The sequence below is a fragment of the Gastrolobium bilobum genome, unplaced genomic scaffold (assembly GCF_033153095.1).
Source record: "Gastrolobium bilobum isolate Gb01-03AN ecotype WA unplaced genomic scaffold, APGP_CSIRO_Gbil_v1 utg3577, whole genome shotgun sequence".
NCBI classification, from domain to species: Eukaryota; Viridiplantae; Streptophyta; class Magnoliopsida; order Fabales; family Fabaceae; genus Gastrolobium; species Gastrolobium bilobum.
This window is the reverse complement of record NW_026895401.1, coordinates 123,600-147,572: the sequence shown is the minus strand read 5'-3', so window position 1 is coordinate 147,572 and position 23,973 is coordinate 123,600. Positions and strand designations below refer to the sequence as shown.

At 36.2% G+C, this 23,973-nt stretch overlaps 1 protein-coding gene across 1 annotated transcript; it reads right to left on the bottom strand.

The window, feature by feature from the left end:
• Positions 1-1,542: 1,542 nt before the first annotated feature.
• LOC133309241 (NAD-dependent protein deacetylase SRT1) lies at positions 1,543-23,418 on the bottom strand. Its single transcript, XM_061510001.1, has 14 exons — positions 23,118-23,418; positions 13,037-13,066; positions 12,834-12,926; positions 11,984-12,103; positions 11,642-11,742; positions 11,168-11,276; positions 7,275-7,354; positions 6,543-6,621; positions 5,755-5,808; positions 4,120-4,216; positions 3,426-3,508; positions 2,731-2,798; positions 2,399-2,501; positions 1,543-2,070 (listed from the first exon to the last, which is right to left on the bottom strand). Exons 1-14 carry the CDS (start codon positions 23,214-23,216, stop codon positions 1,756-1,758), a joined length of 1,431 nt encoding a protein of 476 aa, XP_061365985.1. The 5' UTR covers positions 23,217-23,418; the 3' UTR covers positions 1,543-1,755.
• Positions 23,419-23,973: the final 555 nt, after the last annotated feature.

Below are 23,973 nucleotides of genomic sequence, written 5' to 3'. Positions count from 1 at the left end.
AGATTGTGACGTGGCATTTTGGCAAAAAAAATTTCTGGCGTGGCAATCCGGTAATTTTTTATTAAAAAGGTGGCAACATGGTCAATGTCCCCAAGTCAAGATCTTCCTCAGTCCACCACAAGGGTGTCAGTCTTTGGTCTATAATGATCAAATGGGGGTTATGACCTCCTGATCCTTTTAAGTTTTCTGTTTTGTTTTTAGTTTTCATTGTATCTCAAAAAAAAAAAAAAAAAAAAATTAACGTGTCACTATTTAGGGTTTTTAAAAGATTATTAATCAAATGACTGAATGAGTTCCTCAAAGTAAAAAATGTGACAACCGTCCTTTTGTTACCCATTGTTCCAAAGCTCACTGACAAAAACTGACCGGGCAGTAAATATCCTCATTATTGGCATCCCAAACTTGAAGTCTAGGTCTGAATTAGAGGTTTTCTTCACTATTCGAAACATTATAAATCCTAATCCCACCATATATTTGTAGAAATTATTAACTAAACCAAAGGGTTGAAATTGCATTAAGCATAAATAGAAAAAAACAATAAAATGAGAAAAAAAGTTCTTACATGAATAAAGAATTTAAAACATTAAGCTTAAGCATGATTATTTCATTATTAAGCACAAATTACGAGTACTTGACTGATAAACAAAAACAAATATTCAAGGAAAAGGAAAATTTTAGTATCAACAGTTCAGCTATTTCCATTTGCATTTCAAACTCCAATCGAGATAAATTTCGGTTGTTTCGAAAAGATTCAAGAAAAAAAATATTTTTCTTATTAACAAATTGAGATTAATATTTCTTACATTATAAGAAATAATTTTATTTCATACACACACATAAAAGTATATGAATTCTATATCGGATCATTGGAAGAAAAAAAAACCTTACATAAATATGTAAAAAAAAATAATTATCTCTTATAATATAAAAAACAATAATATTTGTCGTAGCATATTATTATGGCAACCTAATGGACAAATGTTAAAAGGTACTTATGGAGAGGTATCCATGTGCTCATATAGGACAAATCTCAATCTACAAGACTCCTTGATTTGCAAAGATAAAGGTAATGATCAATTATACATAACATTACCAATATCTTTTTACAAAGGCTATTTTTCAAATTTAGACCCATAACTTTCCGATCACGAGGAATTCTACGGCTGCTCCAAGGCCATATGCTCGTCATTTCTCTAAAAATGAATTTCCTTTTACACCTCTCAAATTCGCATCAGGTTGTCTGGAATTTTTTTAAAATAAAAAGGGGTGAAATATTGTAACAACCAATGAAGATTACTATCAATATTACTACCAATCAATTTCACGACACTTAGACCGATTATGTTGATCCAACGGTTATATTTATTTCCATCTTTATATAGTTATGATTCTCCATATTTAATACTTTATATTTATTTTCACCTATATACAGTTATGATTTTTTATATTTAGTGCTTCCACATTAAATTTAAAAAATCATAACCATACAAAGATAAAAATAATGGTGAAATTAATTAATAGTAACATTGATAGTAATCCTAGTTGATTGTTACAATATCTACTCCAAATAAACATTCAAAAAGCAACAGCAAGAATACCCCACTATATTTGATAATTGTGGTATAAAAAAACTTCATTATCATGGACACCATTAAGGGGAGACTGAGTGCAACCACTAACAAAATTCACCCAGTCTCTGCATTCTATAATTCCTGTCAGTTCTAATGTTTGTTATCATACATACAAAACCTACATCTAATCCCTAATGTTCTCTGATCTAGATGTAGACTTGGACCCTTTTGAACGCTTCCTAGATGATCCTGTACCAGTCACGCTTGCTTTTCTTTTTCTAAGTTCCCCATTACTTAGAGAATCAGGGAATGCTTTGCATGTTTTGCTGTACTGAACAACATTGGTCACAATGGCATAGTTAGTGACATCACTTCTAGGTGTTAAGATGGTCTTTCTCTCAATAACAGCATTTTGACCACATTTTGATTCAACAACTGCCTTGTCTCTCAGCTTTTGGAATATGACGTCCATATCAAAGTTGAAGCAGTCAGTTGAAACCTGCATGAATAAATTTTCAGTCAAGAGGCATTTGCTGGAATAATTGGCCATAGACAAATTTTATGTATAATGCAAAACCTTTTTGATAATTTTTTTTATTTTTATTTTTTTTTTGGGTTAAAAGAAGAAAATATAGCATTAGACATAAAATAAACAAAGAAAAAATGGGAACACTGACTCTGCCCTCATCTCGCTTATTTCCTTTTCAGATTATAGTCATGGAAAAGTGTGGGATTCTTAAATAATAAATGGTTTTTCCCCAAACTAGCATTCTGACTTGTCATTCACCTATTATGGAAGATAGGTAAAAATTAAGCAATCATCTCACCTTAAAATCAACCGGGACATCAATTTCAAGGGACGAGCAAACACAGCCATCACCAAAGTTGAGTTTCAGAACCATTTCAAATGCTTTGTTATATGCTGTTCTCCTGAGATATCAGTCATCCAGATGTAAGGAAGAAGGTTCAGGCCGTGACATCTATTGTGATTATCTAAAATTAAGCAACACAAATGAAGAATTCTGTTCCAAAATTCCAAACTTAGATTTTCACAGTTCTTCCGAATTCAGTTTAATCTCATCTATTTTGTAAGAACCAATAACTGAGTAAAAATTTGATCAATGACACAAAGAAACACAATGTGTAAGTGTGTGAAAACCTTTTAAGCCGAAACGGTTGCTTATCCAGAATGGCTGCTTTGTAATCTTCCTTGTCTAAGAAGGAGACCTGCAGCACAAGGGCAGATATGCTAGTCAGTTTCTAGCCTTCCCTATGCAGCTATCCCAGTCATGAGGTTAGGATCTAGAAAGTTCCATTCTTACACTCCATTATAAGATTTTTTTTATATTTTTTTGGTCTTTTGTTTGTAAGGAAAACTAGCAGGATTTATCATCTGAGTTTCACTCACTTGAGCAAACAAAAAATCACTAGAATATTCTGATGGCGAACAGGGTAGTACTGAAGATGGGGAAGGAGAGAAGAAATCAAGGGAGAGCAACAGAAGTTTAGAAGCAATTTCAATTTCTAAACCAAGTCTAAATCTAACACTCAGTGCATAGCCATCCTTAAAATAGATAGGCAAAACCAGCTTGACAACCAAACAATCCTAAATTCCCAATCTATTATTCTATATACCTAATAATACAGATATCCATATTTGATATCGTGTTATTCCTATCCCATCCCACCTAACGTTCACCAGTAAGTAATGAAATGAGCAAGAAATCCAACATCAAGGATCCTAAAAACACACAAGGAGAAAATTAGGAATGAAGTTACTAGGTTTAAAGAGGCAATTGAATGTGGATATAAAAAAATAAAACAAGCAGAAAGAGATTCAACATATGAATTCACCTCGACAGACTTGATGAAAGGCAATGCTGCTTTCTGTCCATGAACACTTGCAACCTGGAGAGTCCAGTTCACATATCTTTTATCTGTGATGCAATTGAATGGATTATGTGAGATATATAAACCAAAGCCTCATGTGTGTGCTAGTCATTCCAGTGTCTTGGTGTTTTGGCTGTGTCATTTGTGCAGTGTGGGACCTAGAATTATGAGATTATGACTAAGGCAACTATTTTCAAAGACTGTAAAAAAAGTTGACAGAAATATAAGGAATAAGAAGACAAACGAATTCTATTAGGTAAAAAAGAAGCTTTATCCAGTTATTTTGACACAATATGCAATATGAGAAGCAATTGGTTCTTAGTTTAGAAAATGTGATGCTAATTGTCAATTAAAAATGCATGGGAACTTCCTTATTGACGCTAGAAAACTGTATTAACAACTATATTTCCCTTCAATGTCATGACATGATACAAATTGAAACTTACCAAGAGTTGGTTAGGTGGATCCATGAATGCAAATTATGATTTTCACAGCTTACTTGAAGCATGGGGCATGGAAGAATCAGATCATGAGTTCAATTTTGTTCATTAACATATCTAGCACGTGTGTGTTTGTGAGTGTGTTAAGATGTTAAATGCACCAGAATTCAAGCACATCCTGAGATATAACTTATAAGTTACAATTGAACATTGGTTACCGATGCTCAAAGCTTGCACTATAATAATCTGGAAAAGATCAATCCGGACAAATGGAGGAATCTGCAGATTAAGCTGGTCCATGACACCTGCAATTACCTGTTCTAGTTTAAATTAATGCATATTAAAATGCATAAAGGCATATCTGTATTTATTCTTAAAGACAGGATAAAAAACTAAGCCATACTTATCTACTTCAAACTGAAAATCTTTGTTTCACAAAGAAAATGGATGATAAGGATTGACAATTTGACATGTCATATAATTTGAGAAATTGGACAACATAGGAATTAAGCAAGGTAGTGAAAGAGCAGAATGATTTAATTTTATGTTTTTTTGAGGAAAAAATAGCTCGAGGATTATATTATAAATGCTATCCTCATGGACGATATCCATGCAATGTGCACACCTATTTTTAAGGAATTAAGCAATGTGCACATTACTTTTTTAAGTAATGTGCACACCCATGTCCACCTAATTTGCATCATTGACGATATCCATGCAAGATAATAAATTTTGTTGCATTATCATAGAAAGGTTACAATTACATTAATAGAAAGTTTTACAAATAAAACTATTGCCAAGTCCTGTCCGTGTGTGTTTAATTTATAAAGCTCACATACAACTTTCTTGAACTCTGGACGAATCAATTAGTAGTTTGATGCTAGGAGTTATAATTTTTCTTCACAAATTTTTTCCATAGTACCTTATCCAGAAATTATTCTTCAGTTGCACAAAAAGAAATACATAAACCTTTTCCGCTACTATGTTTCCAAGATTAGCTCATATATATATATATATATATATATATAGAAAGGCTGACAATGACGTATTATTCAATTTACAATATAACCCTCTACATTGTTCATCAAAACATCATTTCTCGTATGATGAAAAGAGGAATTTATTAAGAAAGAAAATAAAGGTAAACAAAAGCAGTTTAGATATCCTCCTATAATAGTGAAAGGAATCAACACAGAAAACCTACAGAAAGATAATATCGTTAACTATATATTGCGATAGAAGTCTTTACTGAGGCATATGCTACAACGGATGAGAAGTAGAAGGATAAACACACAAGTCTGAGGAGAAAAGACTAGGAAATAAAGGGAATATTCATGTTGTTAAGTCTAGAACATAACTGAATGTTGGGCTAGCAAGGAACAATGGGAGGTGGAAATTCATTTAGGGAAAAAATGAGAATATAAGAGTGAATGATGGGTAGTGCAAGGGAGGCATGAATTGAGAGAATTTTGGGGCTTTGAGCAGGGAGGTTTACCAATCCCTGATGTTCTGTGTTCAATATTATCTTTTCTTCTTTTGTGATTGAATTTCTGCATTTTTATGTTCTTGTAAGGAACTGGTCCCCATTATTATAATCAGTAAAAAACCAACTCCTATCATATTGTCTCTTTCAAACTTTTAGTTTCATTTAGCGGACTTGTGGTACAATAGTACAAGGTATTCAACTATTTTGTGATCCTCTTGTTCCCCATCTACATGTCCTTATCTCTGCCACAATGTCAATTCCTTTTTCACAACATTAACATCAGTTTAAACTTCAATAAATAAAACTTTGTAAAAAAGAAAAATGGACAAGAAAACATCTTCTGTAATCAAGGATTCAGATTAAATACCTTATCTACAAACCCATGGATGACTAAACTGGCTTTTTTGTCCTTTGGAGTTTTCTGTGGAGTACAAACATTTATAGTTTAGATGACTACAATGATGAACAAGCATAAGAGTATCATAAAAAAACTGAAACTTAGAAATTAGAAGCCAAAGAGCATGTTCAGGGATGGAGCTGAAAGATTGACAATATAATTACATACTTAACTTTGATAGCATGGCAGCTGTAGCAACCATTAATATCCTATAGTACTAAGATATTTGATTATAACTATGACATATGTTGGCCAGTGGCGACAGTTGAATTTGGATTTGTCTAACTGCTAGCAATTTAGGGCACTCTTTTGATTACCTTTACGTACATAAGCCGATCAAGGCAGCAAGGACTTACTCTGTTACATAGTGCTAGCAAGAACTAAGATCATAGTGATAAATGAGACAATCATAAGGACCAAATGTGAAATAAAAGTAAAATATTTATATCAAATATTACTGACTACACAGTGTGAATTAAATAATTACTACATAACTTACATGTTCTACCCATAAAAATTTCAATTGCTAATCTAATCAGGGGAGCTTGAATAGCATTATTGTTCCCTTAAATAAAAGCAGTAAATTTTGCATTTTTATCTATAACTACTGATATCTCATTATCAAAATAAAAAACAAGTAGAGAATATGAGGTATCCATCTCTTGAAACAGCAAAGAAACTTCATTTTAGAAGTTGGGAGATGGGGTCAACCCTGATAAACAACAGAAGCTGGTTAGGAAATAAAAAGGGAGAAATACCTGGAGATTTACAATGACAAATTTACCCCCATTACGAAGAGCTTTAAGAGGCAAGTTGCACGCTGGAGTTATTTGCAGACTGTATAAAGATATTTTAGCCATGATACATCAAAAGAAATGTACAGTAAAGCAAAACATTTTCAAATGATATGGAAAATTGATCATGCACGGCTGATATATTCCCTTCAATGACATGAAATATGCATGAAAATTCATTTTTAAGTTGGTGTTGGTTAAAATGTATGTCTAGCAATTCAGTGATGATAAAACAAACCACGCAAATCCATCTATAGTAAATTCCCTATAGGTTGTAAAAATGCCCTCCAAATTAATAAGATGCCTATTGAACTTAACTACACATGCCATTATTACTGAGATTGTATCTATAACTATATTAGTAAGGGTTCAAGCTAAGGGACTGTTCATCATCAAAAGAGCTAACCTAAAGCAGCATATCCCTTTTACTTTTCATTCCAATGCAAGAAGTCAGTTTCTTAGTACAATAAGGAATTACAAGACCATTAAAGTTTTTTCACAAAACTTAAACCAATGTTCTTTAGGTCTGTTTACAAATAGATCTATTCTACTTTAACCCAGTTAATAATAACAATTAAACTCCTACAAGTGTGGAAGAGAGAAACAGATATCAGGATAGCAGAGTACTCAAAAAACTAGAAAAAATAAAGGAAAAACAAAATTGTCAGAGTGATAAGAAATGAATCATGTTATTACCTTGTCCCCAAGCATAACACTATATCCGCCTGTTTGCAGTGCTTCTCAGCAGGATCCATCTCCTTTGGAGGCAATGCATCCTGTAAATAAAAGGACATAGAGACACGCTGAGAGAGAAACGCAGATAAGCAGACACAAACAAACATAAACGTTTATCAACATGTCCTTCATCATATCCTGATACGGCAAGGATCAAAGAAGAATTTCCAGTTATGAACCAGAACAGAGAATCAAGAAGATTGATTGAACAGAGCCTTTATTATTCTGAATGTGCTAAAATGAATTACAAGAGACAAGTCTCTCCAAGGAACAACTCCCTTCACAACTGAGCACTCTCAGTTATTCTCTCTGAAATTGTGAAAGTCATAAGTGTGTGTGACAACAGTGAAGTCCTCTCTTTATATATTGTCTACTCCTGAACTAACTCTCCTTACTAACTCTTCCCTCTTCTTTGGTACACTTTCCATATCTTTGGCTTTCCTGAATTCCCAGGTACGATAGTTTTTTCACAAACAATAGTAACAGAAACCAACGAGTTGTCAATGCCACTTAATGGTTACAGTTGAGCATCGACGACCCAAGAGGCATGTATTGAAATGTGTTTTTTAATAATAGACAAACTATAACAATTACGTAACACTAATTTAACAATGTGAGACGTCATCCCTCCCTGATTATCAACCTATTCATAATATTTATAACACTCCCCCTCATGTAAGCTTTAGCTTGTTACAATGAACCCATAAAAATGAAAAAATGACCTACAAGACGATAAGCACCAATGTGATCAGATTCAGGGACAGACATGGATCTCGTACCTGGACAAATGAAGCAATTATATAACACTAATTTAACGAAGTGGGACTTCATCCCTGACTGACTATCAACCTATTCACAATATTAGTAACAGTTACCTTGGTCAAGGGAAAATGAGCTCGATATACAACTTCAATTAGCTTCCAACAAAAAATCTTTCACTTCCTACTTTTTAGTGAATGTAGGTGTGTGACTGATGTTATTTGTCCTTTTGCCTAGAAATCTATACTTCAGACATCATATTATGGTACAACTGGAACCCAGCAGTGAAAGACTCCTGACAGACCACTAAAACCAGCATGCAAGTTGTAGATTGTCATTTCATTGGAGAAGGTCCTCTCAAGAAATCGCCACTCATTTCGTTAACTCAAATGATCAATTGGAAGGTGTTTTCACTAAATCTTTCAGAGGTTCTCAAATAGAGTAAATATATAACAAGCTTGACACATATGATTTATATGCTCCGCCTTGAGAGGGAGTGTTGAGAATATTGCAAATAGAGTAGTTTAGTGTGAGAGACAACAGACCACTATAACCAGCATGCAAGTTGTAGATTGTCATTTCATTGGAGAAGGTCCTCTCAAGAAATCGCCACTCATTTCGTTAACTCAAATGATCAATTGGAAGGTGTTTTCACTAAATCTTTCAGAGGTTCTCAAATAGAGTAAATATATAACAAGCTTGACACATATGATTTATATGCTCCGCCTTGAGAGGGAGTGTTGAGAATATTGCAAATAGAGTAGTTTAGTGTGAGAGACAAAGTCCCACATTGTGGTATTTCTTTTTATTCAGTTTTATAATAAAGCCTCCAATGTGTAATTGAAAAACACGGATTCAGTATATGTCTATTAGGTCCTAATATTCAACAATAATAAATATCTAAGATAGAAAAAACAAACGCAGAGTATTTTTTTTGTTTTGGGGGGGGGGGGGGGGGGGGGGGGGGGATGTTAATACTTATAATTATGTTGCACATAATTTTGCTGCAATTCCTATTTGCTAATTTCAGGCTTTCAGCTACTATGTGCATGTACAAAATTCTGCATTAGATCTATCTATCCTCGCAACAATCAACCATCCAAATTTCATCTGTGGCTAAACTGTTGTCACAAAAATCAAGATTAGAATGCTCACAGAAGAAACTCTGATCATTGTTTACGATGAGCAATACCTGTTTATCAGTCACTGCCACAAATTCTTACATTGCCGACCCACCAACAGTGTATTAAAATCAAGCCACATTACTAAAACACCATGTCATGAATCCAAATTTAAAGCAGCTTAAGGGTGGCTGCTTCTAGGCAAACCTCCTGGCTGTCTCTGCACCCCTACCTCCTTTATCACTGAGCGGTCATTTAGGGGCCTTAGCTGGTGGTCCGGGCTGTTTCCCTCTCGACGATGAGGCTTATCCCCCATCGTCTATGCTTTGGAAGAAGCTTGTACAGTTTGGGGAGGGGTTTTGATTGATCAAAAGGGCCCGTTTGGATGGGCTTGTAAAAAAAAAACTTTTTATGTCTTGCTTATTTTAGAAGTGTTTTTACAAAAGCTAAAGCTATTAGATTTTAAAAAAAATATTTGGTTTTTGAAAAAAAAAAAAAAATGGCTTTTGACTTCTGCTTTTTTTAGAAGCTAAAATTTTCAACTTAAAAAGGTTTTTGGCTTTTTTTGTGACTTCTGTTTTTTTTAAAGCAGACATTCAAATGGAATTTATATTGATAAGTGCTTTTTTTCTGAAAAGAAAAAAAAAAGCCCAAATGAGCCTTAAATGTGGGACAATGCAGCACTTGCAAAATGGAGCTTTGTGAAACACAGTTTAGAAAAAGCGGAGATTAATTCATAATCTATTGCTTATAAACAAAAACCACTTCCAGTTTATATTGAAATCGTAAAAAAACAATGAGCAAGACGGCAAATCTGTATTCCTCCTATATGCATGATCAACACTTGACCCATGCATATTTCTATTCATCCTTGAGTTCAGGGAAAATCAACCTATAGGTAGAAGACATAATTGCATGTAGTCTCATTTAAAGAAGTACATTGTAGTCATGGTGTACATGTGCAGCCAGAAATGATATCCAATGGAGAAACCAAAAACAGCAGAACAACTTGTCTCTTTCAAGGAAAAAAAAAGTCATGTTCACTTCAATTGTCTAAAGAAGAAGCATGGGCACAATAAAACATATAGGAACACCTAATTGCATCTCTAACAAAGAACATAATTATGCAATTGTAAAGAACCTTGGGATACACCACCCCAACAGCTAGCTCTTAGGGTGGGAGTGCCCAAGGCCTTATAAACTCCACATTAGTTGCTCATACAACCAATGTGGGACTATATATCTCAACACGTCCCCTCACACGAGAGCCCATTGGGCTTGAAAAGTGGATAATGCAACAGGCTCAGCCTACCTGTGCTAAGAAATTCCACAAGAGAAAGTGGAGAGCGGCGAGGATCAAACCCGGGACACGAGGCTCTGATACCATGTAAAGAACCTTGGGGTACACCACCCCAAAAGCTAGCTCAAAGGGTGGGAGTGCCCAAGGCCTTATAAAGGCCACATTAGTTGCTCATACAACCAATGTGGGACTATATCTCAACACGCCCCCTCACACAAGAGCTCATTGGGCTTGAAGAGTGGATGATGCAACAGGTCCAACCTACCTGTGCTAAGAAATTCCACAAGAGAAAGTGGGGGGCGGCGAGGATCAAACCCGAGACACGAGGCTCTGGTACCATGTAAAATACCTTGGGGTACACCACTCCAAAAGCTAGCTCAAAGGGTGGAAGTGCCCAAGGCCTTATAAAGGCCACATTAGTTGCTCATACAACCAATGTGAGACTATATATCTCAACAGCAATGATGATTTTGTGTCCAAATACCCATATAAAGAAAAGCCATCAATCAAACTTGATTGTACTACAACTGATAGCAAATGGATTGGTTTGAATTTCAATTTCAACACCAAAGGAAACAGAAAATCCATGTGACATGCTGCACAACCATAATGCATCATAACTGTTGAACCTCAATCAAATTACCATCAAGCAAATTATCAATGTAGTACAGTACCTCCCAGTCAAGGACTGTATCCTTAAGTCTTGTCCCACATTTTGCCTTTGAACAGCGCCGTGATGTCTCCTTTAAGCCAATAGTTTCTACCTCAAAATCACGAAAGTACCTTAAGAGGTTTAAATGATACAATTTGATTATAATTCTTTTAAGATGTAAGATTTTGAATAACAAGGATGTGAAGATGACTTATATGTAAACATCTAAAAAAGCATTCCTAGAGAAAAAAGCATAACTATAAAAGGTCACCCCAATATCTAGCATCCATATAACAAGCAAACTATATTCATAAAGATAGAACTTTTATTGATGAGATAACTGTAGTTGTGCTTGCTTTGCTGATAATTGCTAGCATCTGCACTATAAAAATTCATAACTTCGTGGAAGATATTTGATTGAATATGCTAGAGTAATTGATTCCTACTGAAAGATAGCTCATCCAAAACTATGACGTAAAGAGCAATCAGATCTTACTCAGCTCCACAGGAAAGACAAGTTTCCATGAAGGAATTGCCATGCAATTCAGCTAGTTTCTCCCTTGGTATTCCAGACCGAAGATGGAGACCATCAACATTCTATCATAAGAAAATAAATAGTTATAAGAAATGGGAAAATAAATTAAATGCTTAATTCTGCTGGCATAGAATGACCATTTTGATGAAAATATAATTGAAGTTTAATCAAGAAGAAAGTGAAATGATAGTTAAAACACGCAATCCGACAAATTATTATATGCACCAAATTACTTCATAAAGCTAAACTTTTCACATTTCCAAAGGAAGTATATACTTAAAATAAAAAATGCAATGACTCTACCTGACTGATAACGAACTTTAAAATACCAGCCTTTTCTAATTCAACCAGAGCCATGTGAGTCAAGCTTGGTACCGCGCGATGAAATGGCAGTGATGCTTCAGGCAAGGCTTTACCTTCACGCTATAATGATACAGAAAATAGAATGAGAAGAGCCCCATATGAAGTGCATAAACCATTAGAAATAGACAGAGAGAAGAATATGAAAGAATGAGTAATGACAAAAATAGTAGCATAGGAGACATGTTGCCCATGTTGTTACTAGTTAGTATTGCCAACAAATTCATGTAAAATGTAAAGAGGATAAATCAAGCGCAACAAGAACAATAAACACTTAAATTAATTGCTTTGCGGGTTATTTAAGCAAGCAAAGGCTGAGACTGGGCTCATAAGTTAAATTTGTTCATAACTTCATATCCCATCAAATTTTTTAGTTATAAAACTTTACAACATCATCTCCTTGACAAGGAAATACAGTTAGAAGCAAATCAACTTGCGATTATTAGAATGTACAACAGTACATTTATTGTAAAAAGTGATGAATTCTAAAGCAGATGCACTATAATCTTCTATCCACATCACTTTCAAAACTATGTATACTACTGCCTGGTTAAGCAACTTCTCTATGTGTATGAGAATATATAATCCTAATATTCAATATTGTAAAACAACTTCATGATTATTGTAACTTTAAGAAGTTAATGACACTGTTCTCCTTAGCATTTGCATTCTAAAGCATAGAGAAACTGCTGAGATTGTCAGACATACATTCACAACTGTGTGAACCTCTGAAAGGAATAAAAGTTTAATTTCCATTATAGCGATAAGCATTTGCAAGCTTCAAAATCATTACCTGAAGCGTCCAAATTCCTTTGGGACCTCGGAAATCAGGTATACCACAAGAAGTTGATATTCCTGCACCTGTAAACACCACTAGATGCTTACTCTGCAAGTAGGAAAAGAAATAACAAATTAAAGATGTTGATTATATAACAACTTAAAACACACAAAGGAAACTCCACGATATCAACATTAATAAGTAGCTACAACTGATACCTTTTTTATCATGATAGCAAGTCGCTCTATCTGTCAAGAAAGAAAAGTTATGTCAGCAAATGAAGGATTAATTTTGGTCAAGGGAAGGTAATGATTCCCTTTTATTACACACATATTGATACAGAGATTGTTTTATCGATTAACGAAAGAAAATACAATGCAATAGAAAAAAGAGCATAGCTCCCAATCCCTGCCACATGCGGCAAACAAAACCAAAGTCTAGAGATGAGACCCTATAATCTCAAGCTCACCCTATAAATAAGGAACAAATAGAAACTGTAAAAGATAAACAGAAAAGGAAATACCTATCCTAAGACAACTAAATAGGAGATAACAAATTCATCTAAAACAGATTTATATTTATATATAATAGATTTATATTTATCTATAGCAGATTCATCTTATTCCTTATCCTAATTTCTCTCCCATCTAACTAACTACCCTAATCTACGAAAAGCATCCTAATTTCCTTATCTTAATAAAATAAACTTCACCTATCAATACCACCCTCTCTTGAATCTTCCTTGTCCTCAAAGCAGAATGCCTACTTCTTAGTCCCAGAATCTTCGATAACTAGTAAGGACACTTGTGTGCATATGGAGTCTTCTTCTTCCCATATAATTAATTGCAACTGTGTGTCTGGACATTTATGGGTGAGACTATAGTATTGTCCACACTTAAAACACAAGCCCTTGGTTCTCCTATCCATCAACTCTTAATACAGAGATTTTGAGTTCCTCGATGAGACCACCCTCCGGACTTATCTTCTGACTAGGAATTTTTGCCAAGAACCCCTTGTGCTTGGGTTGAAGCCTTATTGTGAATAGGCTTGGTCCTACAATGCGGCTGCCACCTTGATGTGGTTCAATAGTCATTGTCCTTTTCGAAAATTGGTCTGCTCTCACCTGCCTCTACATGCCTAAGCTTCCTCTCAACCATCCTAGCAAGGGAGATCGTCTTGTATCTATTTGTTGGCTCCATAGTTAGAACCTCCCAACGCACTTACTCCTATAAGCCTCTCAAGAATAGCCCTATATACTTCTCATTAGGCATAGGTTGAACTTGGGCCACCAACACCTCAAACTCCTCCACATACTCATCAATTGCACTTGTCTGACGCAGCAGTGAAGTTCCAATGGGTTACCAAAATGGTTCTCCTTATAGCTATCAAACAGTGCATGTTTAAACCACTCCCAATACATACTTGTGTCATTCTTTCAGTAGCTAGAAACAATTCCAAGAGGTTCCTTCCATGCAAATTTGAGCAAACTAGAGTTGTATCTCAAGTGGGATCAATAGCTAGAACTAGTTCCAGGAGGTGTTTTCCATGCAAATTTGAGCAAGCTAGAGTTGTATTTCAAGTGGGATCCCTTGCACAGGAAGTATGCTTCTGCACGCACGACCCATCACACTAGATTCGTTCTACGTTTTGAATTGAGCGCTTACCACTAGGCCAAAAAGCTATTACTTTTAGTCAAGTCGCAACTCTTTCTACTTATCCCTACTCGTCCAATTGTCATGGTTCGATCTAACTCCGACCCCACACTGGGCCTTGCCATGTCAGGATGTTGGCATCACCACCAATTCCCCCCCCCCCCCAAAAAAAAAAAACCTGCCTTCCGCAAAGTGTAATCCAGGGGAATCTAACTCATGACCTCAGCTCTGATACCAAGTGTTGGATCAAGCATTTACCACTAGGCCAAAAGCTATAGCTGTTAGTCAAGGGCTCAAGGTGTAACTCTTTCTACTTACCCCTACTAGCCCAAGTGTCATGGTTCAATCTGACTTGCCAAGGCAGGATATTGGCCTCATCAACACTAAGAACTACGAGTTTGGCTGTCAAATTGTAACCATCAGATTTGGATAGCTCTTGGTCTAAATTATGTGATCGCTCCCGTTATCATCGCCCGAACCTCCGCTTTCTCCTCCTAAGATACCTTCGTTGCACGAACAGTTCGCATTATTGCCTCTTGACCCTCTATTTCCTCCATTTAGGGTACCTCAGTTGGCCAATGAGTGATCAGGTGAAGGTTGTCTTCATTGGAATCCTTCCTGTAGCTCCTATTGTATAGCCACAAGGGTTTTGCTAATGTCCCCTGTGAGAGCTAGCAATGAGTGGAGTTTTAAGGTGTGATCAGCCAACTAAAAAGAATGCCCCTTCATGGTCGCCTCGTGGTCGTGCAATAACGTCTTCTACGTTTTGAGTGAAGACTCCATCATGGTAACTCGGGTTTCCAATGCATCCATTCTTTGTGAGGCCATCCATGTAAGCATACACCCAAGATATTCTCTTCCCACTTGCAACTCTCAACGAGAGCACCAATTTGACAGAGATTCTGGGAAGAGAAATTTTTTTATTGATTAACCAAAGAAAATACAATACAATAGAAGAAAAGAGCCTAGAGATGAGCCCTTACGATCCCAAGCTCAGCCTATATATAAGGAACAAAGAAAAACCGTAAAAGATAAAGAGAAAAGGAAATACCTATCCTAAGATAACTAAATAGGAGATAACAGATTTATCCATGACAGATTTATATTTATCTATAATAGATTTATATTTCTCTATAACAGATTCATCTTATCTCTTTATCTTAAGTTCTCTCCCCTCTAACTACCCTAATCTACTAAAACCATCCTAACTGCCTTATCTTAATAAAACTGACTTCACCTATCACATATGCACTCTTTACAGTTTAATGAAGGACAATTCCCAATGAGTAATAAATTGGTATACTATACTCAAATACAAGAGAAGTGAAAAAATCAAAAGAAAAATAACAAAAAAAAATGTAAGTATAAATCAAGAGAAATGATGGGAAAAAAACCTAGGTTATTAATAGCAGCACAATAGCTCCAGGTGGGGATAGAGGCACCCAACGGCTATTTCTGCTACATGACGCAAAGGTTTGCAGTAGCAGCCACAATCACGAGTAGCGGATCATGGCTGTAGCAGCGCGATTGTGATGCTAAGGAAGGGAAATAATCAACATTTAAGGTGGTACAATCAACGTACCCCATTTTAAGTTGCAAACCCTATATGGGATGCCTCTCGCTCGATCTCGACTCTTCTGCCTCTCACTTTTGCGACACCCTCACTCCAATCTTGCAACTCACCTCTGATGGTTTACTGGCAAGCCCACCCATTCTTTTCTTTGGCTCTATTTCCAGCAACCCATTAACATTGGTGAATTACCTCCCATGTTTTTCGCCCACCCACTAATCATGTTGGTAGTGACACACAACAAAGCTATAAGGTGAGTACCTCTCTTTTCACCTAACCCATATCTTAGTTAAGATAATGTTGGACTCATCCTTCGCCTATAATTTATCACGATCTACACAAACATATTTTCATGTTTACAGCAAGTATCTTCCAAGAATTCCTTGCTCTCCTTTCATGTGGATTTCATTGTAGCGGCTATACCGCTGTAGCATTTTTTGGGTTAGCCGCTACCCGCGATTGATAACTATGAAAGAAACAACATATAGGATTCATGTTATGAAATTTAACAATCACTCACCAAAATAAAAGAAATTATAGAAAGTTTGAATGATGGAACCAGTTTTTTCATTAAAACTAAAAGAAAAAAACGTACAATAAATAGACACCAGAAATATTCCAGTGCAACAAATCCCTATAATCAGGGAAAGAGATAAAACTAGAAAACTGAATCCTATTTTAACTAAACAGGAAAAATATCAGAAACAAACTAATCCTAGGAATTTAAATAACAAATAACGAAACAAACTCCTAAGATTAAGGAGGAAAAATAAAACATTCTAGATGCTGAAAACTAGGGATTGCAACACTCCCCCTCAAGCTGGGTGGTAGATGTCCAGCATTCCCAGCTTGGAAATTAGTCCTTCAAATTTAATTCTTGATAAAGACTTGGTTAAGATATCAGCAATCTGGGACCCTGTGGAAATGTGACTTAGATCAATAATATTTGCATCAATTTTTTCCTTGATGAAATTTCTATCAAGTTCAACATGCTTGGTACGGTCATGATGGATTGGATTATTGACAATTCCAATGGTGGCCATGTTATCACAGAAAATCTTCATAGGATCCTTGTATTCGAGGTGTAGCTCCTTTAGGACTCTTAAAATCCACATTCCCTCACAAGTGCCTAAGGACAATGCCCTGTATTCGGCTTCAGCACTGCTTCTGGCTACCACAGACTGTTTTTTACTCCTCCAAGTGACCAAATTTCCCCACACATATGAGCAATAGCCTGTGGTTGATCTTCGATCGATAATGGATCCTGCCCAATCAGCGTCCGTGTAAATCACAATATCACGGCTGGAATTTTTCTTGAAGAACAATCCTTTACCAGGAGTCATCTTTAAGTATCGTAGGATTCTGTAGACGGCTTCCAAGTGCTCTTCATTTGGGCTGTTCATAAATTGACTGACCACACTCACAGGGAAACTAATATCAGGCCTAGTGTGGGCTAAATAAATGAGTTTTCCAACTAGTCTTTGATATCTCTCAGTGTCTACCGAAGCACATTCTTGTTTGAGTCCTATCTTGTAGTTCGCCTCCATTGGTGTATCAGAAGGTTTACATCCCAACATCCCTGTTTCATTCAGCAGATCAAGAGTATATTTTCTTTGAGAAACTGAAATTCCTTCCTTAGTTCTTGCCACTTCCATTCCAAGAAAATATCGTAATTTTCCAAGGTCCTTGACCTCAAATTTGTGAGCTAACGTCTCCTTTAATTGCTTTATCTCATCCTCCCAATTACCAGTAATCACAATATCATCAACATAGACAATTAATATTGTAATTTTCTGATGAGGTGCAGTTTTAACAAACATAGTATGATCAGTTTGACATTGGGAGTACCCTTGATTTTTGACAACTGCAGTAAACTTATCAAACCAAGCCCTTGGAGATTGCTTCAAACCATAAAGGGATTTTAATAATCTACATACCTTTCGAGATCCTTGACCATCTTCCACTCCTTGGGGAATTTCCATGTAAACCTCTTCTTCTAAGTCACCATTTAAGAATGCATTCTTCACATCCATTTGCCAAAGGGGCCAATCTAGGCAAGCAACAATGGACAAAAGAATTTTAATTGAATTAAATTTTGCTACTGGAGCAAAGGTTTCCTGGTAATCAATGCCCTGTGTCTGAGTGAATCCTTTGGCCACAAGTCTTGCTTTATGGCGATTAATACTCCCATCTTCATTATATTTGATGGTAAAAATCCACTTACAGCCAACCACTGATTTTCCTTGTGGTAAGGTAACTATCTCCCAAGTGCCATTTTTTTTGAGTGCATGCAATTCATCCTGGATAGCAGAACACCATTCAGTAGTCTTAGATGCCTCAAAGTAGGATGTAGGAATGGTTTCCTTGTCAATGTTCTTGACTAGATGCTGCATCCTGGAGGAAAGATTAGCATAGGATATAAAATTACAGATGGAATGACTTGTACATGTCCTTACCCCCTTACGAAGTGCAATTGGCATGTGCAGAGCATCATCAGAACTTGGCAGCAAGGATTCAGTTTGGTCAAGTGCAGGACTAATGGTTTCTTCAGTTGGACCAGGAGCCAAGGTAATCTGTTTGTCAACATGTTCAAGCATCTCAGAAGCTGTTCTGTATTTGGGCCGTCGCGTGTAGACTTGCAGGGGCTGCTGTTCAGGCGGTTTCTGGAGCGGGCCGGAAGAGGATAAGCCATTAGATGAAGTGTCATTTTCCTGAGATTCACCTAAGACCGGTGTAGGGGCTGTTGAAGCAGAGTTTTCTGGAGTATTAGTCACAAACAACCATTCCTTGGAATTAGGGATCTCCCCCTGAATGGCGGTTTGGGAAAAATAAGGCTGATGTTCAAAAAAGGTGACATCTTTAGTAATGTAGAATCGATGTGTGGCTGGACTGAAGCATTTATACCCCTTCTGAGTAGGGGAATAGCCAAGAAAGATGCCCTTAAGAGCCCGAGGATCCAATTTACCACCTTGAGAGTTATGAATGAACACGGTGCAACCAAAAATTTTTGGTGGGAGATTTGGGGTTAAGGTCAATGAAGGGAATGCAGTGAGGAGTGTTTGGTAAGGTGAGGAGAAGTGTAATACCCGAGATGGCATGCGGTTGATAAGGTAAGTGGCTGTAAGAATAGCTTACCCCCAATAATTTTTGGATGTATTTGAGGCAAAGAGTAGGCTACGAGCAACTTCAAGTAAATGGCGATTTTTTCTCTCAGATACACCGTTTTGTTGTGGGGTATTGACACAAGAGCTCTGGTGGATGATGCCATGGTCTTTTAGGTAAGCTGAAAGGTCCAAGTTAAAATAATCACGTGCATTGTCAGATCTAAGGGTAAGGATTTGGGTTTGAAATTGGGCAAGGATCATTTTGTGAAAGACTTTAAAGGTGGATGTGACTTCAGATTTATTGGCTAATAGGTACACCCATGTCATTCGAGTATGATCATCAATAAATGTGACAAACCAACGAGCACCCGTAAGGCTTTTAACAGTTGCAGGTCCCCACACATCACTGTGGATAATGGCAAATGGTTTAGAAGGAACATGCATTTGTAAGGGATAATGAGACCGAGTTTGTTTTGCAAGTTGACATATATCACATGAAGGAAAATTCGAATTCTCATTAAATAAAGAAGGGTACATCTTTTTCATATATTGAAAGTTTGGATGCCCTAATCTAAAATGCCATAAAAGAGCCTTATTCAAATTGCTAGTTGCTGCAAATGTGCTGTCTTGAGTCTTCATAACCGCGGCTGTGTAAAGTTGATATAAACCATTAGAGACCCTAGCACTGCCAATCGTCCTCCCCGATGCCAAATCCTGAAAAATACAATCAACGTGGGTAAATTTGACTGTGCACTTTAAATCCTTGGTCAATTTGGTAATAGAAATTAAATTGCAGGTAAGAGATGGAACGTAGAGAACTCCAGTTAAAGATATGGTTGACGATAGGTGAACAACACCAATTCCGTGAACCTTGGCTAAGCCTCCATTTGCTGTTTTTACTGATTTTGCCTCGAAAATGGGAAAGTATTCAGAAAGAAGAGAGGAATTACCAGTCATATGATCTGTAGCCCCAGAATCTACCATCCAGGAATCACATTTATCAAGATCGGATTGGAGAGCTGTATGGAATGTACCTGATTGATGACTATCAGATGAGGGATTAGATTTGTCCTTATTGCAATCTTGCAGCATGCGTTGTATGGCTATCACTTGTTCCCTTGTAAATGTATGGCCTTCGGATTTTGCTTGCGGAACATCTTCTACAACTGCAGCAACATGATTAAAGTCTCTGTTTTGTCTTGGCTTCCAATCAGCTGGCTTGCCATGGATTTTCCAGCATGTATCCCGAATATGCCCAGTTCTGTTGCAATGGTCACACCAGAGCTTACCATTTCGCCTAGGTCTGGAGTCTGCATTGTTGGGTCTAGAGACAAAGGCTGCTGCTTCCAAAGGTGCATCAACTTTTGGGATGCTATTGGTCAAAACTTTGCGGCTTTCTTCCCACTTTAATTCAGAAAAAACTTCTCGCAAGGATGGCAGAGGGCGAGTGGCCATGATGCGGCTGCGAGCTCCATCATAGATTGGATTGAGTCCCAAAAGAAGGTTGTAGGTGCGGTCTTGTTCAACAATTTTCTTATACTGAAGAGTATCGGCTGGAGTAGTCCATTCATGTTGATCATAAAGATCCAATTGTTGCCAGAATTTTAGGAGTGAATTATAATAGCTGGTGACATCCTTGTCCTCCTGTTTGAGATCACGAAGAATCCCCTTGATGTGAAACAAGGCAGCTGTGTTATCTTCCTTAGAGAAGGCTTCCTTCACGCCATCCCAAATTTCCTTGGCTGTGGAGCACAACATGTATGTTTCAGCTATTTCAGGCACCATGGAATTCAGCAACCAAGACATCACAAGGTTATTTTCAATGGACCACTTCTTGTATTGTGGATGACTGGTTTCCAGAGGAGCAGCATCACCCGTACCGGTGAGATGATCTCCCTTGCCACGGCCTCCAATGAACATACGAACGCTGCGTGACCACAACAAATAATTGTCTCCATTGAATCGATGACCAGTGATGACTAATGCTGGACTATCGTTGGTAATGACAGCTGCTGAGTTGTTGTTGGTTTGGTTTGATGCTGAAACATTGAGTGGGGTTGTTGTTGGAGTGGTATTTGTACCGGTGGTATTGGAAGAAGTAGTTTGGTAGGCTCTCATGGTGCCAAAGAGTGGCACATTGGTAGCCATGGGTGGATCAGTCCCTTAAAAATCAAGCTCTGATACCATATAGAAAGTTTGAATGATGGAACCAGTTTTTCCATTAAAACTAAAAGAAAAAAACGTACAATAAATAGACACCAGAAATATTCCAGTGCAACAAATCCCTATAATCAGGGAAAGAGATAAAACTAGAAAACTGAATCCTATTTTAACTAAACAGGAAAAATATCAGAAACAAACTAATCCTAGGAATTTAAATAACAAATAACGAAACAAACTCCTAAGATTAAGGAGGAAAAATAAAACATTCTAGATGCTGAAAACTAGGGATTGCAACAGAAATCAATCTTGTATAAATGACAGAACATTCATGAATTAAAAAATAAATAAAAATTAAATGCATACGTAGCTGCATAAACAATGTACCACGCACATATATGTGGACAAACCTAGACAAATATCATAGAAACCAAAGTAGAACTGGAATATTACCCATCAAAACAAGGCTAGCCATCATGTATGTATACTGAAAATCGGTAACCTATTTTTAAACAAATATACCTACTTAAACTTAATAATTCTTATGCTTATGGTAATGAAATGAAAGATAACAATGAAATGCTTCATTCGAAAAACTTGGGATGGGCTTACATAAAACAATAAAAGGAAAATGACACAACTATAAAGGTATATTTCAGCTTATCAAATTAAAGAATAGGTATATCACTTATTCAGGTTTGGATCAACCAGCAACATGAATTGACAAAGTCAATCAGCAATTCAGCATATCAACTTGTAGAAATAAGTATATGCATACGATCTCTATATCCTAAATCAGCGAGCTCTTAACTGTTCAAATTCATACTTAGAGAAAAAATAAAGTTTTGTTCCAAGTTAAGATTAAGATCACAAGCACAGATCTGGCATCTACCACAACACAGTTGTTCAGTACAATAAGGAACGATAAAGGGAAAACCCTGGTGCACAAAGCTCCCCAACTTGCAATGGTTGGGGTGAGGATTGAGTTGCAAGGACAAATCCTTTCATTTTTACGAAAGGTTGTTTCCCAATCTTAATCCCATGATTTTCTGGTCACAAGGAACAACTTTACTACTGCTCCAAGGCTCATCCTTACAATAAGGAATGATACAAACAGAAATTTAAAACTTAAAATATACCCCAACAATATCATCAAGGACAATATTTTTTTACTGAAATTAAACACCAGAAGTTGGGTCATAAAAGAAACTCCCCATGCTGCCATCCCAAATCACACTTGAACAGGGAGAAATTGAGTTGCTACCAAACAACAGAACACAACTTCCCTTTCCCAGGATAATTGTACTGAGAAAAGGAATATATATTATTTTCATGTAAGGCAATAAGGAATGCCTCACAGATAAGCACAAAACCACGATCATTATTGATAATCTTAGGCATATTAACCAATGCATAGCAAATAAAATTTCCACATAGAGGTGAAATATAATCCCAAAAAGAATCGCCTATTGAATTAATCAAAACCCTCGTACTAGGACAACAGAATCGCCTATTCCAATGTGTTTGTCATCATCCTAATCCAGTGTTGCACATATTCATAACCATGCATTCAAATTTCATCCAAATTTCAGCTTAATCAGCACAACAACACTAAATCAAAGCCATTATCAATCAATCATGCAACACAGAACAGCAAGGCAATACAAAGTTAAATTTCATCATAAAAGTTACAAGGAGAGATCATCCATATCAAAGTTAATATTGGCAATTAAGGGCAAAAGGGTAAGCAACAGTGACGACAAGAACATAACATAGAAGCATGTAGAAGGTGAATGGAGACAAAGGGACCCACTTTGTCACGCAAAACGTGAGATGGGTCGAAATATTCGGCCATTCCAACGTTGCCCACATCTTCTATGTAGGAAAGCTTCTCGGCATACCCAAGAGACATGATTGATTGGTGACTTAAGTGTGTTGTTCTTCCAATAGCTCTCAAAATCTACCACTTTTCTCTCTTTCTTTCTCAAAGAAAAAATGGAGAAGAAAGTGTGTTGTTCTTCAATAGGGAAGGAAACAGAACAAGTGTGTGAGTTGCTTCTTTTAAGGAGACCCCAAAAGGCCAAGCGTAGCATCACACTATTATCCCCTGTAAGGCTGTAACATGGCATAGCACAAGCATAGCATCATACCTCAACCAATTACAAACTTTTTTTTTTTCTTCTTATTTTCTCAGTTAATGAATATCTTTCTAATCTTTCTTAGTCAACTACCATAAATAATTCTTAACTTTTATTTTTACTGAGAAATATAAGTTATACTTGCTATCATTTTTTTTACCACTTTTTTTCACAAATTTTGTTAATATTGGATCAAAATTAAATCAATAATTCTCATTTAATGTTATTTTGTAACCGTTAATTTGATTTTAATTCAATAATAACAAATTTGGTAATAAGATGTGATAAAAAAAAGATAATAAGTATAACATCCATTATCCTTATCTACTATAATTATTTAAGGGGTTAATATATTTTGTTATAGAATATAAATTATTTTCTACACACATAAATATGTACGGGATTCATGTTTTCTCTTCTTCTCATATAAGCTCATAATACATATATGTGTGTGAGATAAATTTATTTTCTATAATATAAGAAATATTAAACCTTTATTTATGTTTTTGGTTTAAGATAAATTAAAAAAAA